This window comes from Camelina sativa, chromosome 14 (genome assembly GCF_000633955.1).
Source record: "Camelina sativa cultivar DH55 chromosome 14, Cs, whole genome shotgun sequence".
Taxonomy (NCBI): Eukaryota; Viridiplantae; Streptophyta; class Magnoliopsida; order Brassicales; family Brassicaceae; genus Camelina; species Camelina sativa.
The window spans coordinates 1920794-1939304 of NC_025698.1; the positions used below are offsets into that span (position 1 = coordinate 1920794).

General features: G+C 36.1%; 6 protein-coding genes across 6 annotated transcripts in view; 1 reads left to right on the forward strand and 5 right to left on the reverse strand.

Annotated features, from left to right (window-relative positions):
- Positions 1-2962, reverse strand: part of LOC104739012 (ubiquitin carboxyl-terminal hydrolase 2-like) — a 5632-nt gene extending 2670 nt beyond the window's left edge. The window contains exons 1-2 of the mRNA XM_019236311.1: positions 2679-2962; positions 144-2181 (exon numbers count right to left, since the gene is read on the reverse strand). Of these exons, the coding sequence (XP_019091856.1) occupies positions 144-2175 (2032 nt within the window). The 5' untranslated portion in view covers positions 2176-2181; positions 2679-2962. The remainder of the gene's footprint in view (positions 1-143; positions 2182-2678) is intronic.
- LOC104739013 (protein arginine N-methyltransferase PRMT10) lies at positions 3127-5673 on the reverse strand. The gene is made up of 7 exons (XM_010459244.2): positions 5302-5673; positions 4924-5116; positions 4520-4625; positions 4051-4240; positions 3764-3949; positions 3573-3656; positions 3127-3476 (listed from the first exon to the last, which is right to left on the reverse strand). Exons 1-7 carry the CDS (start codon positions 5515-5517, stop codon positions 3300-3302), a joined length of 1152 nt encoding a protein of 383 aa, XP_010457546.1. The 5' UTR covers positions 5518-5673; the 3' UTR covers positions 3127-3299.
- On the reverse strand, positions 6612-9998 carry LOC104739014 (high mobility group B protein 15-like). Its single transcript, XM_010459245.1, has 7 exons — positions 9860-9998; positions 8782-8935; positions 8295-8373; positions 8005-8161; positions 7788-7910; positions 7274-7689; positions 6612-7187 (listed from the first exon to the last, which is right to left on the reverse strand). The coding sequence occupies exons 1-7, from the start codon at positions 9870-9872 to the stop codon at positions 6765-6767; spliced, it is 1365 nt and encodes a 454-aa protein (XP_010457547.1). The 5' UTR covers positions 9873-9998; the 3' UTR covers positions 6612-6764.
- LOC104739015 lies at positions 11611-13675 on the reverse strand. The gene is made up of 2 exons (XM_010459246.2): positions 11877-13675; positions 11611-11795 (listed from the first exon to the last, which is right to left on the reverse strand). Exons 1-2 carry the CDS (start codon positions 13506-13508, stop codon positions 11730-11732), a joined length of 1698 nt encoding a protein of 565 aa, XP_010457548.1. The 5' UTR covers positions 13509-13675; the 3' UTR covers positions 11611-11729.
- LOC104739017 lies at positions 14209-17945 on the forward strand. The gene is made up of 13 exons (XM_010459248.2): positions 14209-14437; positions 14754-14865; positions 15043-15125; positions 15220-15285; positions 15558-15658; positions 15801-15919; positions 16292-16332; positions 16420-16508; positions 16585-16744; positions 16816-16932; positions 17164-17208; positions 17291-17422; positions 17508-17945. Exons 1-13 carry the CDS (start codon positions 14282-14284, stop codon positions 17640-17642), a joined length of 1356 nt encoding a protein of 451 aa, XP_010457550.1. The 5' UTR covers positions 14209-14281; the 3' UTR covers positions 17643-17945.
- LOC104739016 (uncharacterized protein At1g04910-like) overlaps positions 17999-18511 on the reverse strand; it is a 4225-nt gene continuing 3712 nt past the window's right edge. Inside the window, exon 10 of the mRNA XM_019236269.1 lies at positions 17999-18491. Coding sequence (XP_019091814.1) covers positions 18220-18491 — 272 coding nt within the window. The 3' untranslated portion in view covers positions 17999-18219. The remainder of the gene's footprint in view (positions 18492-18511) is intronic.

An 18511-nucleotide genomic window follows, 5' to 3' on the forward strand; every position in this document is an offset into this window, starting at 1 on the left:
CTCGCAGTGCCAAGCATTGTCATCCGACAAAATCTCAGGCTTTGTGAAATGAGCCAAACACCTCTCAACAGACACCGGTGAATCCGAGTCATCGATTTCTTCAGGATCAGACTCGCTGCTGAACACCATAAAACCAACTCCTGAAGCTTCAGCCTTGGAAGGAGGTCCAAAAACAGGTCCTTCGGTCATCTCAGGCTCATCAAATAAACCACCAAAATCAACAAAATCACTATTTTGTGGTTCATGATCACCAGTAACAAATGAAGATGAAGCCTCACATTCACTTTCCGGTACCGTCTTATCATCACAGGATATTTCTTTGTATGGCATGTACAGAATCTGTGAGTCTGCAACCATCAAAGGAAGCTCTTCCTCGTCCCAAGGATTCACCGAGGAAGAACTTTCCCCTATACCAGGATCACCACCGATGCAACTAGCTTGATTGATTTCAGCAAAAATATCACTTGTAGCTGGGCATTCATCAGACTGCGTAGCTTGTACATCTTTTTCATCTAAAATGGCTTCCGCCTTTTCATCTAGCATCTGCCTCTCTGCGTTACCTTCCAAAGTCTGATCACTTGATGAAACTGAGGTACTGGCCGGAATATTTGGACCTGGTACAATTTGATTAGCCTCAGTTGTTGAGACATTTTCAATACCATCTTTTTGCATATCCATATTCATCTCATCTCCAGAAGTTTCTGGTCCAATAATATCCAACCAGAAGCTATCGAAACCAGTTTCAGTTTGTGTTGCACTTTCTGAGGCCTGTTTACTGTCAAGAGTTATAACTGAAGTAGTCTCTAAAACAGGACCATTTTCAAGGGGTGCAAAAGTAGAACAGGATGTATCCGAATCAGCTACGACAACCAAAGCTTTTCCAGGAGAATTCAGTTCCGAAAGAGTCTTACTTGGGGGAACTTTTGAAACCTTACTGACCTTTGACACATTCTTGGGGACTCTTTTTGGTGGAAGCTTAGCTTTTTTTGCTCGAGAAACAGTTTGCGGCTTTTTCGGAGGAGTTTTCTTGAACGGTACGGGTAAGGAGAGATCCAAAAATGGCTCATAAACTTTTGAGGAATGCCCGCACTCCATACAAGAAACAATGCTTGAAGTTTCTCCCCCAAATACAGAATCTATGAGAGTAGATTTCTGATAATTATCAGAATCACCACGCTTCTTTCTCAAGGCTGACTCTTCGGTGCCCAACGAATCTAGTAAACAGCGTAGCAACTCGTGGCTATCATGCTGGTCATATCCCCTAAACTGGGGTGCCTTAGAACAGAAAGACCCAAAAAAGGCTCTAGGATTGATCGCACTCTTCAAGCCTGCCTCAGGTTTCGTTTCAGCGAATAATTTCTTCAGGGAAGATGCAAGAGGCCCACCGACCACAGATCCATCCTCCTTCAAGAAGTGATCGCGTAATTGATCCAAAGAAAGAAGATTCTGCATTATCGAATTAAAGAAACATGTGTTCCCAAGGTTAACTAAACCTCGCACAACATAACCATCTCTTGCTTCTATACCACTGGTCACAGCAACTTCTAACTTGATATCACTAGTGATGCTGCCACTTCCTGAGCACTGGTCTTCGATATCAGATGAAGCTAAGTTGTTTAAAGATCTTCCTTTAATCAATTCAATAACCTCTGACAGCACGTCTTTCTTCTCACCATTCTCTTCTTTTTCAACAGGGAGAAGCGAATGGCATGGGAAACACCATCTTAACTGGGGATTTTCCCATTGAAGCACCAACCGGTGACGCGTCAATCTGATATGTCTCACAACATGACTCTGAGGTCCAGTTGGTAAACCAACACCCCCACACACATAACAGCCACATTCCAAACAAAGCCAAATAGCTTTTTTGTCCGAAGAAGAAAATTCTTTTTTCCCCTTATTTCCCTTTGCTTTAGTTCCTCTCTTACCATAGACCCCTTCCTTGCATTGGTCACACTTAATCTGCCGGGAAGACTTGATCTTATCAATCACTTTATCCAAATTGAGACCCTTGTCGAAATGCACACAAGCTTGGGTCTCCTTAACTGCTCTAACATCAACCTCAGCTATTTCCCCGGCTTGACTAGGCGGCTCTTCAGAGACCTCCTTGGAAAATGTGGTGGTTTGAATCTCCTTTGTTGGAGCTCGGGCCTTCTTCTTCGCTTTCTTCCCCATCAGTTACTGAAATGAAGTACAAAGCCAGGAAAAGGAGAGTGAGTGATCAAACTTTGTTACTTCATTTACAAAACCAAATACAAGTGGGGTAAAATACAAATGAAGCAATGAAGTGCAGAACAATAGATAAAACATTGGAAACATCACCAATACACAGAAAAAGACAACACAGGAAAGAAACTAATCCACTTTCATCAAGGGCACATATGGGATAACTAAAAAAAGGTAGGCACCAGATTCAAAATCAGAACCTGCCCATTTCAACTTCAATGGTTTTGAAGATAAACCACTCATAAAAATTAAGACTTTTCACGAACTAAGAATTAGCCATCAAAATTTACAGGATTCTAAGAAGTACCCACTAAGAGTTATATCTAACTTTGGAACGACTAGTAATCAAAGATCCAGAATCCAAAGTCCTCAAGGCATAGAAAAACTCATATCTTATTACTACTACTCAAAACAATCGTATCAAATCAAAAAGCAGAATTTAGAGAATTTACCATCAAAAGCCCAGAAGAAGAAGAAGAACCCAATAAGTGTTACTGCTTAGGAGAATATTCACATGAGAAGAATCGACGCTCGAAAAATTGGGATCTAATCTTAGCCTAATCAAATTGGTTTATACGGGAGAAGGAGAAAGATAGAGATGTTATCAGTGGCCGCCGTCAAAAAGGAGGAAGAGACAGAGAGTCGACGAACGAGAGAAAGTTATGTGAAACAATAAAATCGCTCCGAAAGAGGGGCGAAGACATAGAGGGATAGTCTATAGGTTCTCAAATCACTTTTTGTTTTTGTTTTTGTTAAGACACTTAACAAATATGTTCCAAAAGAAGAAAAATAAAATATTCTTAACAATATTAAATTAAGTTGTATAATAATAAGTAGGACACAAATTTTAGGATGTTTAGTGAAATACCCATATGATATATGACCCAAATATATAAGACATGATATCAAATCAAAACCAATATAAAAATAAACTATTGAAAATTGTTACAACAAAATCTCTTTTACAAGGGGAAAAACGTTAGAAGCAATAAAACATTACAGTTTTTGGGTTCATGCTATGGGATACAAGAGAACCAGCAAGCCCCAAGCAAAGCTTCTTGTATTTAAAAAAATCACTCTATGAAGTAAGTCTTCTTGAAAGATTCTTTGGGTTTGCCAGATGACTCTTTTATTTCACAATTAAGCTCAACCTCCATTAGTCTGTGATTTTCCTTTGACCGGCTCATTACCAAACCAAGATTCAGGTTATCACCTTCCTCAACATTTATAGGATTCGACATAATGAATACCTGCCAGTATCAGATCATCATAACACAGACATATTAGCGTCTGACAACAAAATCCAAAGCCTTAAAAAATCATCACACGGATTGGCAAGTACGTACCTGTTGACCCCAATGCGTGCAGTGCTGCTCACTCGGAGCTGTGGTCAACTCGATTTCTTGCTGTGCAGGGTCTTCTTTTCTCCCCTGGTTACAAAAAACAAACAAGTAACGAGTAAGTATATAAAGAGTTTCTTCAAAACACACAATATATGATGCAAAAACACCATAATCTGTAGTCTGTCCAAACTAACCAAGAACTGAACATCGAACCATCCACCAAAACCACATAGCCTTGTGTGCTCCACATTGATGACTGACGATACACTTGATCTGACTTCCTCAATTTCACTGACAGAGGCAGTCAAACAATCCATCTCTTTGACAATTGTAGGGGTGCCTATGATTTGTTGTGGATTCAAGTCATTCCACATAGCCGTCTGTGTACACAAAAGACAAATTTTATGAGTTTCCATGAAATGACAGAGCAAAAGGTTTTATAAGGAACTTATTTCAAGGGGAATTTAATTGCTAAAATCACCTGTATGTAATACTTTTCTTGCTCTTCAGCAAATGGTTTTGTTAGAACTTCCATATCAACCCCATAGTAACTTTTGATCTCATCAGAAAAGTTATGCCAGTCCGCCATTGCCCCATCAAAATCATTCCTCTTCCGATCTGCCATATTGGATTTGATAGGCGCAAGCCACATGCGAGCATGACTAGGGTACCTATTGGATTTCAAGCATACTATTTGTTACGCTTAGACACACAAAGTACCAACAATCAACCATATCTTTTACAAAATTGTTTTCAATATTAGCAACATGTGCCACATGACCTCACAACTTATGCATGAAATTTCATTAGAAGTTCTATAACTGATGTTTGACGATATAACCAGACAACAGCAAGCTCTCAAGTGCCATAGGCTCATAAGTAATAATCAAGCATCATTAATTTTAATGGTCAGGAAAGAATAGAAAGAAAATAACAGAAAAACCACTTACATGACACCAGTCGGCTTTAACCATCGGTCACGAGCACTAATCACAGAATCAAACATGGACTCCCGCAGAAGGAAGTATCCCATCCACTCCGAGATAATCACATCAACTGCTCATTAAATTGAATATGTAAATATTTAGCGCAATGTCAAGTAGAGTACAAATTATCAGAAGAAACATGTTTGTGTCTAAGACTCTCAGCCTATACTCAATAATTTGTCAATCCATAGTTTCTAATACCCAATACTGATACAACGCCATATTCTTAGGCTTCTGAATATCAAACAACAATAGGCTCATTCAAAACAATATTATCTCCTTACTCTTTCTACTTGAAAATAAGAATGATACTCTAAAATCTTTTTTGTTTGCAGTGAAAGAGAAAAGATGTTAAAACAGAATAATACCCCTCTCTGGCAATGAAATATCCTCGACTGAGCCTTCAATGACTTCAACAATATGGTCAAGGTTATTGGCTTTGACAAGGGCACGAGCATGATCAGCCATTTTAGTAGCTTCAACTGCATAAACCTTCCTAGCACCAGCTTGAGCTGACCAAATAGCAAGTATTCCACTTCCGGTGCCCACGTCTAAGACAGTCTTCATCAACATTACAAAGACAAAATTAGCCAAATATTAATACAACAAGATAAACAGAGACCAATGGGTTATATAACTTAGCAATACATATTCGTAAGACCAAAATCACCGAATACAGACATATCAAAACTGGCCAAGTATATCTAACACAGCTCAAAAGAAAGATATGAACTTTATTATTATACCTTGCCCTCAAAGTGATGTTTGTTCTGGAAAACAGCATTGAAGTAAGCATCCATACGGACACGGTCGGAGAGCATATCTTTCTGGTGGTAGAGGAAGGAGTAAGTGCAAAAGTACTGAGCGTAGTCAACTTCTTTGTCAACTGGAGCCGACGGTCCACCTCCGCCGGTTCCGGCCGCTCGTCCGCCCATTGTGCCGCCGTTGTTGGAGCCCCTCATCTTCAGCTTACAGACTTGCAAAGAGATGCTTTCGACTGCGGCAAAAAACAAAGCTTTGTTCCCTTTAATTGGAAAAGCTGAAAGAGCTGCTTGAGTTTTTTTCAGACGGCGACGGACCAACTTCGGAAAACCTTAGGGTTCGTTTTTATACAGTATAAAACAAACCAAATCAATCAGAGTCTTGATTAAAGTCTATCTCCCTCCTCCCCATTCAAAATCATATTACTGGGTTTACTTCATTCGGCCCATTTGCTTTTCAAGCCCAATTTTGTTCGGCCCCTTCAGATTTTTAATCTATACTAATGAATAATATACAGTAAAACCTTTATAAATTAATACTCTATAAATTAATAAACACTATAAATTAATAAATTTTGCTGGTCCCAAATCGGGCCAATGTAAAAATTAACAATATTCGATAAGATAATAAGATAATAATTTTTTCGAAATCTCCTTATAAAATATGGTCCCAATAATATCATAAATTAATAATTATGTAAATTTATATATATATATATATATACTGATATAATAGAGTATGTTTCTCCTAAAGCTCAATTCTATAGAACAATTGTAATGTTGTATTTTCAACCTATAATGATATCTCTAAAATATTTTATAACATGTCATACAAATAATTAAATTTAAAGTTTTAATTTTTAGATATGCATCATTTACAATTTGATAATTTGACAGATTATTAAAATAGGAGAATTGATATTATTATTCATAGATTTGAATTTATGTGTCTCATGTGTATAAGTCAATTTGTCTATAATATTTGTAATTTATTGTAAATAGTGCTTTCTAAATATTACAAGTTCAATTCCTAAACCATAAAATTTATAACATCCGAAAGTTTAATCTTATTTTGCTATAGTTGTTCCAATTCATAATTTTTTAAAAAATAAACAATTAAAAATATATCTATAAATTAATAATTATTAATTTATACTATAAAATAATAATTATAAATTAATATCACTATAAATTAATAAAATGTCTTAGTCCCAACATTATTAATTTATAGAGGTTTTACTGTAACTCTTTGATGCAAAATAAACTCTTTAAACAAAACAAAAAAAATCCTTCAAAGCAAATTTCAAAAGACCAGGAAAATGTTTTCTCATAAACCCTTGCGTAGTTTCTGTAGAAAAATATAAAGAAAAAGAAAAGAAAAAAAACCATAGTACTAAGACCAAAAGACATTGTCTTCTGCCACAAGTAAGGTATCTGAATCCCTATCTTCAGTTCTGCTCAGCTGTCACCGGCACGGTAGGCTCATCGGCTTTCTTCATTGGAGATGTTTCCATCACAACATCGCCACTTTTCTCGTTAGGTGCAACAACCATCTCGGACGGGTTAGGGTTTGGGTTTAGAACTGAGGGGTTCATTGATGACTCTTCCAATTCAGGATCAGTATCTCCGCTCTGATCATAATCATGTGGCTCGCTTTCACCTGAGAAACCGCTTGAGTCACCTTCTTCATCATCTTCTTCGGCTTCGTCTATTGGAAGATCAGCTTCAGCTAAGTCTACGTTTTGCTCTGGAGGTCTCTGTTGCAGCGGAATAGCGTTGCTTATGGGCTGTTCAGTCTTTTGCTTCTCATTGTAAACTTCCATTTCACTTCGGTATCTCTCTTTGTCCTCCATTGCCTTCCCTTGGTAAATCTAAAAATAAGAGAAAATCAAACAGATCATGAGACAACAAACCTAACAAAGACTTTGATAACAACACAAAATATTGAAGTAAATACCGATTTCTCATCTTCATGCAGCTTGTTCCATAGTTCACCAATCATCCTGCTGATATCCCTATCCTTACCGGGATGAAGTGGTTTCAGCCTCGCGTGCTGCTCGGCGAAAAAGAAGTTATACCCACTTCTGTTGGGTTTTGGATGAGCAGGATCACGTCTTTTAATCTCTGATATCTTTCTTCTCCTACGGCGTTTTGCTACTCCTCCGGTAACACCCAGAGGATTGGCAGAACTGTTCCAAGTGTTGGGGAGTACACCATGGCTCTGTTGCGGAGTTTGATGAGCACCTGTGTTCTGAGGAATTAGCTGATACAGAACTCCTTTAAGCTGCTCTGATCCCATTGTTACAGTTACAAGGTAACCATTTTCAAATTTTCCATCGATCACTCCAACCACATCTGATCCAGCAACAGGTCCTAAAACAATAACAACACAAAGATTCTAAGGGTTTTACTCAGATTTAAGTCACAGTATCTCAGTTGGAACATTTTCTAGAAAGAGAAAAAGTTGAGACCTCCGAAGAATTCTCCAGGATTGATCCTCGGCTGTGGGGTAAAGTTTAGACCTGGGAGTTCATGTGCAGGTCTAATGGCTCCCTGCATAAGTCCTGGTCTAGCAGATGGGGTCTGCATAGAGTCTAGAGAAGATATGTGTATTACAAAACAGAGAACAAACTGAAAGATATCTGAAGTTCTGGTGAAATAGTAAAAAGGTTTTAATGTGCAACAAACCTGGAGGAACCTGGCCATTAGTTCTGAAGTAATAGATTTGCTCATAATTGTTAAGCAGCGAGAAGTAGTATTTGCGCAGGACATAGGATGCGTTTGTTGCTGTTGGAGGAAAGACAAAAGTAGCAGTTACTTCTTTCCACCTCCTTTCATTAAGTATCTACAGTTCAAAGAAGGAAAATGATCCAAGAACAAAAGGTCACTATAGATTTCAAACAATAGCAAATTTATGAGACTTAGAAAACAGATAATGCACATAGCATGGAATCAATATTATCATTGAGAGGACATACCTTATTGATTCCACCACGAGAGGTTACCTCAACAAAAAGCTTGTGCAAGTCCAAATCTCTCCCTCCTATGATCGGAACCCTACAATCACAAATGCAATATGTAGAATGGTTATAGCTATAAGCTATATATGAAGCATTGCACCCATATCCAAGCATCAAACAATCTCATGTACAAGATACAATACACTACCCAAGAAGCAAAAGGAACATTGCGTGAAACACAAAAGAATAATACGCTACTGTAAATTAGACTAAATACACACATGTACATAAAAGAGACTCATGATGCAATGGTAAGTGGTAGAACATGAAACTTTTATAGTTCAAGGTGAAAACACAAAGCATGAATCATCATCAACCCAAGAGCTTAAACCTCAAAGATGGAGACTTTCTAAACACAAATTTCTATCAGAGCCAGCCAACAGATAACCTCTGAACTTAAATCTAATAATTGAGTAAGAAATGATATGGGAGAAAAGAAGCTTACATGAATTTAGTACCCAAGAGAGAGTGCAGCCTTTCCAAGGAAGACATGAAAAGCCTAGGGTCTGCAACCACAGCCTCATACGTTGCTTCAGGGGTAACACAAACATTGTTCATTGGCACTGACCCTTGCTTAAGACAAGAGCTTGATGCCATTCCTACCACAACCAAAAAGACAAAAAGAAAAAAGAAAAGGTAAGCACTTTAAGATCATTTACTCTCTTTAACAACCACTAAACCTTCTTCAGCATTTATTCCGGCTTATTAATGAAACAAAAGGCAGAGACTTTAAGTCTCTGCACATCTGTGTGTTGTAATTAACCGTCTTCCATAAAACAGAAACTCAAAGATACACATGACAGGAGTTCAAATTTACAATATTATCCACAAAGATGCATGCAAATGATAAAAAAACAAACTTGATATCTAGACTAGTAAAGAGATTGCAAAGTCCAAGAAAGGGTAGCTTAGAGAAAAGAAAAGAAAAAGCTGTAAAGCCCTTTCATAAATTCTTCTACTCCTTCTGTTTCTTCTATGCAGAACAAAAACTGAATACGACAGATTGCCATTAAATGTAAAAGGACTTGTGCTACAGAAGCAAACCACTCTTTAAGGAATCAAAGCAAAGACACATCTCTTTCACCCAATCTCTATCTCTCTCTCTCTCTCTCTGACAAGAAAGAAAAAAAAAAGGGGAATTTTTTATGCGCCGGCAACGTATTTTTTCCTGAGATTTGTAGGAGGAACAAAAACCAAGAAAACCCTCCGGAACAGGCATATTAACAAATACATTGCAGGCATCTCTACTGATAATTTAATGCCCCAAACCTTCCAAGAAGCCATCAATTGAATATATGACCAAAGAAACTACGAATTAGATTTGTTCGATAGATAGCAACAGAGGAAAACGAATTAACATCAAAGAAAGAAACCATTTTTTTGGGGTTTCCCGCGAGGCAGCAAAANAAAAAAAAAAAAAAAAAAAAAAAAAAAAAAAAAAAAAAAAAAAAGAAAGAAAAGAGATATGATATAATAATACTAATAGAGAAGAGACTCATAGAGAAAGATTTAAAAGTTATCACCTTTGCTAACCATTTTACCCTTGAATGTTCATAAAAATGAAAGCTTTGGTTTCTCTTTAATGGTGAAATGAGAGTGCATATAGCGGAAATATAATGAAAAAGAGACGCGTACGTTGATTGATGTGTGTGTATGTATGAATGATTTGTGTGTAGGTGAAAAACATAAGGAACCCAGATGAAAGATATAAATAACAGATGGGGTGGCTGTAAAATAGGTCAAAATTTTTATATATTTACCAAAGGGTGAGAGAGAATTGAGCTCTATATATGAGAAATAATGCACGATATAAGGAAGATTAGATATATTATATCAAAATTTGAAGGGGGAAAACAATTTTCTATTTTAATGCAAATTTTAGATCTTGAAGATTGACCACAAAATTATCCAAATTTTTTTTTTGTATTTTAATACATTTCTTTTTTGATAAATATAGTTTTAATGAGTTTATTCAAACCAAATTTGTTTCTATTTTTATACAATACTTTTATTATTTATTTAATCTTTTCTATCAGTTATTTACGAGTGGACCGGAAATTTTTAAAACTATTAATTCAATTAACGGTTTTATTTTATCTAATAAGTTAATAAATTAAACAGCTAAGGAAACTTACACATTTTTTTATATATATAATATATACCATTTCAGAATTTCTTAAATTATTGTATATTAAAGACTATAAATTGAATAAACAGACTTATCAAATAAGTTTAAAACAATTAAGAAAATTCACATAATATTTTTATAAATTATTATTCACTGTATACTGAAAATGTGAAAAGATGTATTAATTACACGTTCATGTGATTTTAAATTTTCAAAATATGGAAATAAATAATTATATACGTTGAATATCTTGTACCAAGTGTACGTGTATAACCGTATAATTTCAAAAACAGAAAATTTAAGATATTGAGATATCAATTTGTGTAGAATATCACAAATACTTATCTTAGACATTCAAAATTTGACTAGGCACAATTCGTTATATTGTTCAACAAATTCAACCATAAAATATTAAATATAGATTATATGCCATATCAATAATGATGACTGCAAATTACCCGTATGTTAATCCTGCTGGCATTACCATTCTTTCTTTACAAAAAAGAAAAGAAAAAAATTTCTTAACTAATATGTAGTATTGATTTACATTTTGAAAAGTAAAGATAATCAACAGAGAAAAAATTAAGATTTTATTATTTTCTCCACATCTTTTGAATTTGTATCTTATGTTATATTCTTATATGATGAATGATTCAAAGCCTAAATGATTCACTATCTCAACAATCATTAAATTAGCATCCCTGATCTTACATACATTCAAAATAAAACTCAATCCGTTGGATATACTAGAATAACAGTTATTGTTATATTTTTTTGCAGTCAATAGAAAAGCTTCATTTTCTAAAAAGAGGTGAAAATATAGTTAGGCGAGTGTTTACACACTAAGACTAATTAACACCGATTCTAAACTATATTTCATCAACAAGATATCACAAATATATTTTTCAATTGTTTTATTTGGATGTTGTTCTATCAGTTGCATTTTTCAACGTAGTAGCTTAAACTTGATTAGAAGAGATGTATCATGTATGTAAGTATTCTCCAAATTGTTAACGATACAATCAAATAATTGAGAACTAAAACAAAGCAAGCGCATATGTACACGTTTGTATTTTCTATACACAAAAACCGCAAAAAAGTTTCTAAAAGCATAAAATTAATTCATTCCCAAAGGGTTGACTTGCGATCCAAGCTTTTCTCGATTCAGATGGCTCCAATTCTGTTAACGGTAAACCCGTAACTGATAACCTATCTTGTATCCTATCGAAGTTTCTTCTACGTACATAACATAGAGTTTAAAAGTTTCAAGAAGAGTGAAGATCCATCGAAGATCTTCTCCAATTACCTCGCTTCTCTGACGTAACCCTAACCTAAAAAGACACGACAAATAATTAAAAACTCACAGTACAACTTTATTTCCACACAAGGGTTTTGGAAAACTTCGTTCAAACCTTTGATGATAAAGAAGGCAAAGATGCTCGTCTCGTAAGCTCCGCTCTTTCCTCTTGAACAGCCTTTAATCTTTCTCTCAACAATTCCACTTCATTCTCAATCTTTAACCTCTCGTAATCAACCGCAGACATTGATTTTCTCCTTGAACCCGAAGAGCTCAGCGATTTCTTGCGTGGACGACATAATGGAGGAAGCTTTCTAGCAATACCCGAGACAATCATAGTACTGTTTTCCTCCGATGATTCTTTAGGTTTGCTAACAGAGGAGTCTTCAAGATTCTTCTTCTTATTACTAATGTTCTCTGTTTCGTCCTTCACCATATAAACATCACGCACACGTGAGTAGGCGACTTCTGAATCTGATTTATACAGATCTCTGTTTTTATCTCTGTTTTCAGCTTCTTCTCTATAAGGCATATCAATAACCGTTCCATCGAGTTCTTGAACGAGCAAAGCTCTTCTCTCTTGAGAGTCTTGATGTTGTCTATGTTCCTGTTTCACCGTCTTTGCAGTTGTAAGATTATTATCTCTTGTATTTAAAGAACATTCTAATGCGTCCTCTGTCTCCACGAGTAGATGTCTATAAGCTTCAACTTCTTTCTCCAAGAAATGTTTTTCCCTCTCACGCCGTATCAAAATGTCTTTGAGTATGACCATCTCTTCAGCATCAAAAGTCGATTTCTCTTCAACCATTCTCTGGAACTGCCTCGCTTCCATTTCTACAGCTGCCTTCTCGTCTTGCAGCCTATGTATCATCGCCATCGCTTCATCCGCTGCTGATGCTGCAGCGCTTCTCTCTTTGTCGAGCTCAACACAAACAGCTGCTCGAGCTGCTCGCTCTTCTTTCAATGATTCTTCCAAAACCCTAACAGAGTTTTCCTCTGCGTTTCTGAAAAAAGATTGTTCTGCTGATGAAATATTGGAGTTTACCTGTTCATTAAATGACTCAGTTTTTTCCAATTTTGGCCAGTGAGAGATAAAACCTTTGCGGTCATCACTGGAACATCTCTCATCTTTAGCTGTGAGAAAGACATTATAAGGATTCGTCGTCAAATGGGATTTTACGGTGGGATCATCAAAAGCTTCTGGTGAAGAAATCGATGAAAGACTTGCACAATTCACACGACCTCTCCTATGGTTTTTAAGACTGTTTCTTGATTTTCGAGTAACAAAACGCTTGCCTTTCAAACCCTGAACGGTCATCAGATCAAACCTACCAAGTTCCTTGTTGTTGTTCATCACGTTTTGTTCTTCTCTTGACGAATCCTCTGTTTCAGCTTTAACTCTAGCGTTACTTACATCACCACTGTTCTTTCTCACCAGCTTCAACTCGACAAACTTGTTCGAATCATCGTCGCTAGTGATCGAACCAAAAGGGATCTTGCTTTTGATAGATCGGTCTACGGCTGAGATTTTCTCTGAGGCACAATCCACCAGGCATTTCCTCATAATGTTTGCATCGCAGAAACGTCCGTTGTGAAATCTTGGAAGAGGTAAACCTAGAAACCCTAGGAATCTCAACAAGAGATGTATACAAAGAGATGTACATAGAAGCAGATAAGCCACGGAGAGATTCAGAAAGGCTCCTACGAGACCAGTGAAATTCCAATCTTGCGTATATAAACACGGCATTTCTGATAAATTAGATTAGCTCCTTCCTCTATAGCTTTTTGAGTCAAACCTGTTCATCATCAAAACTCGCAAAATTCAATGGAAACAAAAATCAAGAAACATAAATCGTCTGTTCCAACTTTGATAGACCAATTTCTAAAAAAGAAAACGAAGAGAAAAATCTGATTCCGGAATTTTAGTTCTTGAAATATAAGAAGAAATTTACATTCAAGTACGTAAAGCAAACAAAGGTGAACCACATGTTGATGGGATTCTCAAATAGGTAACTATTTTTGAACACCATGCATAATAGTTGATCATTCAAATAAAAAAAAGTTGGATTTCACCTGAAGCTGAGGTCAACCATTAGCCAAGTGGAGCCAAATGCGAACGTTAGACGAACTTGCTTTTTTTTTTTGTTTTTGTTAATTTTTTTGTAGGTGTTTTTACAAATAATATTTTTAAGTATATTTTTTTTTGAAATTTTTTAATTAATGTTTCACTGCTTACAGAATTTTAAGAAGATATTATCATATATAAATTAAAACTAACTTTTATAGTTACAGTATTTTCACAAACAACATTTTTAAGTAAAACCTTTCTATTTAATATATATTGTTTTTTAACTGGTTTACGTAATTTGAAGAAGACAACCAGGGATTTTGAATTAAGAACGGTTCAAACTAAACCGGAACTAAACCCTAAACCTCTGTGAAACCACCTGAACCGGTGAGATCCTCCTGCATCTCGTAGAGAACGCGACGGAGAGAGAGATAGAGAGAGAGGGCGAGTCCATGGCTCTCTTTCGAGTTATCCCTTCACGGAAGCTTCAACCGCTGTTTTTCAGTAGAAGAGTTGTTGCAAATGTCGATCAATTCGAGCTGCCATGCCTTGTGTCGCGTCGAGCTTTCTTCTCTACTCAGAAGCTCATAGGCGATGAACCAGTACTCGTGAGTTTGTTCTTACTTTTTGCTGATTCAGCTCTACCTACTAGTATGAATAATGGGCGGTCTTGTTAACTGGAATCAGTGACAAATTGATCAACTTTATTGTTGACATCTCGAAATTTGTACATGATAAGCAAATCCAAAAGACATAACTTTTCGAAATTCAAAGAACTTGTTTTGCTATGAGTTGTCTCTTTTGAGTCCTTCTTAAGAGTTTATGTCTCCGTTTTGTGTGTGTTTAGAGGACCTAGAGTTTATTCCAGATCCGATTCTTTATGTTTACTCAGATTTCATATAATGTTTGGGTAAACTGAAACAGGTACGAGATTTCATACACACAGCATTATATGATCCAAAACACGGCTACTTCTCTCAACTATCAAAATCTGTTGGGGTTTTGGAGAGAAGCATTAAGTTCAACCAGCTTGAAGGTAGTAGGCTAAAAAAGTTCAAGTTTTACTTCACTTCACTTGCTTAAGTGTTAGCTACAAGGAAATGCATTTAGTCTTTTATTGGGGTAGTGTTGTTTCTTCAGGCTGTATTATCCTATTAGCAGAAAATTCATATGTCTTGGGATGTTAGTAAGTCGATTATTTTCGCTGTCATAGGGAGGAAAGCGTATATGAAACTCTTGGAAAAAGTATACAAGCAGAGTGACATTTCTTGGTTTACTCCCGTGGAGTTTTTCAAGGTGAAATGCCGTGGAGTGGTTCTTTGTTGTTTTCTTAGAAAAGCTTTCACTTGTTGTAAGTATCCTACTTTATGATGTCAAATATCTTTTGTAGCCTTGGTATGCTCATGGGATTGCAGAAGCTATACTGCGTACCACAAATCTCTCAGTTCCATTAAAGGTATTTTGTTTAATTTCAGTTGTTCAGGCTTTGATATATAGCCCAGTCCTTTAACCTGTTCAGTTGTTCATGCTTTGAAACTTTGAAATAGAGAAACCATGGTTAACCTTTAAAACTGTTATAACTTAGAATCGTTTGAACTCAAAGTTGAAGGGTGGACAGAAAGGAATGCCATTAAATTTTTGTTTAGATTTTCATCCCACTTTGTGAGTTGAAGTATACATATACACTGATTCTTCTTTTAATCAATCCCACTTGAACTGTTTGCTTAGATCTATGAAATTGGTGGTGGATCCGGCACGTGTGCTAAGGGTGTATTGGACTATATAATGTTGAATGCTCCGGAGAGAATCTACAATAACATGAGCTACATGTACGTATGCTCAGTTTTCCTTTCTTCTCATTTTAAGCTAGCATGAATGGTACAAAATCATTTTTGGCTGGAACTTCAACATAGTAAACTGTTATGAAACATGCTACAATATTAACTGCATGCTATTTTTAACGTGTATCAGTTCTGTAGAAATCAGTCCTTCACTGGCTAAGATTCAAAAGGAAACTGTTGCACAAGTTGGAAGTCATCTATCAAAGTTCCGAGTTGAGTGCCGTGATGCATCTGATCTATCTGGATGGAGTAAGGTCTTTTTGTTCAGCACAAGTCAGATTCTGGTTTTTTGTTTCCTGTGGCTATGTTGGAATTGTTTTTCTTTTCTTCTGAGCTATGCTAGAATTAGGTACTTTGTTTCAAATGTTAAATTAGTGAATTGTTTGCCAAATTTTGCAGTGTAACATTCTTGGAAGATTAAGCTAGTCAGAGAAATCGTTAGTCAAATGAGGTTATGCTACTAGATTGTCCTTGAGTTGGAATTAGCAATAATACCCAATTTTTCTTGAGACTACTTATTAATCACGACATAATTTAGCCAACTACATATTATTCGAACAAGTTTCAGTTTAGTGACTATGAAGTTATCTATCTGTGCTTATAGAGTAAATTTTTAAACAGAGAATGTGGAGCAACAACCGTGCTGGGTGATAATGCTTGAGGTATGTAATTATGTAGCTGTGGTTTCGTTTGATAGGTAGGTATTTTGTATTAAAGAGAAATCATACGTCTAACTTATACAATTGCAGGTGCTAGATAATCTCCCACATGATCTTGTCTATTCCAAAAGTCAAATTTCCCCATGGATGGAAGTCTTGGTTGAGAATAAACCAGAGAGGTACTACGAATACATGTTTGGTTCAAATGAAAATTTATTTCTACTTTTAGTGATCACGATCTCTTATAAACTGTAGCGAAGCACTCTCTGAGCTATACAAGCCTTTAGAAGATCCACTGATCAAGCGCTGCATTGAAATTGTTGAATATGAAGATGATCCGGTTTCAAAACGAAAGGAAATCTGGTCTAAACTATTCCCCAAACCTAGACGTAGTTGGCTTCCGACAGGTTGTTTGGTAAGAAAAAAATGGTGTTCACATATTAAAACAGATGTTGTGTTGCTCTGTTCTAATTTTTGAAATTCCAGAAACTGCTAGAGGTTTTGCATACAAAGTTGCCAAAGATGTCCCTAATTGCTTCGGACTTTAGCTTCTTGCCCGATGTGAAAGTTCCTGGTGAAAGAGCCCCACTGGTTTCAACAAAGGTCCGTTCTATTTTTCTTCTAACTATGCACTGACACCTTTTCTAGTATGTGCCATAGAGATATGGCCAAAGTTTATGCTGTACCTCATTATTTAAATCAACAAGAACTTGGTTTGGATATTAAGATTAGTTAATATCAAGTTTGTCTTAAGCAAACTAGAGAACAGTTTCACCCGAAGAATACATCCTTGAAATGTGATTATGATATCTTTAACAATGTTTGTATTTGCAGAAAGATGGGTGTAGCTCAGATTACAGTAGTTATCTAGACGCAAAGGTGAGATATCTGAAATTCTCCTACTTTGTCTACTTATATAGTTGTCTTAATTCATATGTATGTTGGATGGTCTTGCTTGCAGGGTGATGCTGATATATTTTTTCCAACCGATTTCTGGCTATTGGAACGAATGGACCATTATTGTTCTGGTTGGAGGAAGACGGAAAAGGATGGAACACCATCCAAAAAAGGAAGGAAAAGGAGAACTCTCACTGTAATACAAGATTCTCTTTAGACATTACAACAAGAGAGGATATTTCTGCAACTTTTCAGTAACAGTCTTCTCTTTTTGGTTGTAGCTCGATACATCAGCATTCATGGATGAGTTCGGTTTACCTTCAAAGACGAGAACAAAGGACGGATATAACCCCTTACTTGATGACTTCAAGAACACTAAGTTCTATCTTAGTGTCCCAACACACAACACCAAGTAGCAAGCAAAAGATTCATCATCATCAGCTCATGGATGTCTGAATTTTGCAGAAAATGAGAGCTTTTTCAATTCCCTTTAAAAGGGTTTAGAACTCTGATTACTTATTTCTTCTCTTATATGATTTAATAAGTTTAATCGAATATTACATTCCCCAGCTTTGTCTCGCCAGTTGAATATAGCTCCAAAACGTAGTTATTTGCTTTTTGCGTTTTGCTGTGTTTCTGGCTTTCAATCACTCTTTTTGATTGTAATGTAATGGGTTTTGGTTAAACATGGCAAATAACTGATTAAAAACTTTGATCTATGGAGGCTTTCTCGTTATTTTATTTTCTTCTAGCTTTGTTTGTGACACTAGAAAAAATAACTATAGCGGAATTTCATCAGTTCTCTTAGATTTTGTTACAAATTTTGGAAGAAGATTCAAATCTATATGCTTCATAAAGAAAAATGTTTGACACAGATGTTGAGCTACCTGAATTGTTGTATGAACAATGTCGAGAAATCTCTCTCTCTTCTTCTTCTGCTCTTTTTTTGTTTGAAACAAGTTTTGGTAAAAAGTGTTTCAAAGGCTAAGATCCTCACCGTTTTAATCCAGTGGCTGTGGAATTCGTCTGAGGAGTTGAATCTGGATCTCTGACGCTCTCTAATCGGCTGTCAAGAATCTCTATAACATTATCCGGCGGGCATTTATCACTAGACTTCTTCGGATTCATCTGACAGAAACATTCAGGCCATGAATTTGTATAAAACGATTCAGGAGATACACGTCTGTGAGGCCCTCCAAAGTTTGTTTTCAGCATTACTCGTCTCACTGCTTCTTCGAATCCAGCAATTTTTCCCTTTTCTCTATCTATGAAAATTGGAGCCAAA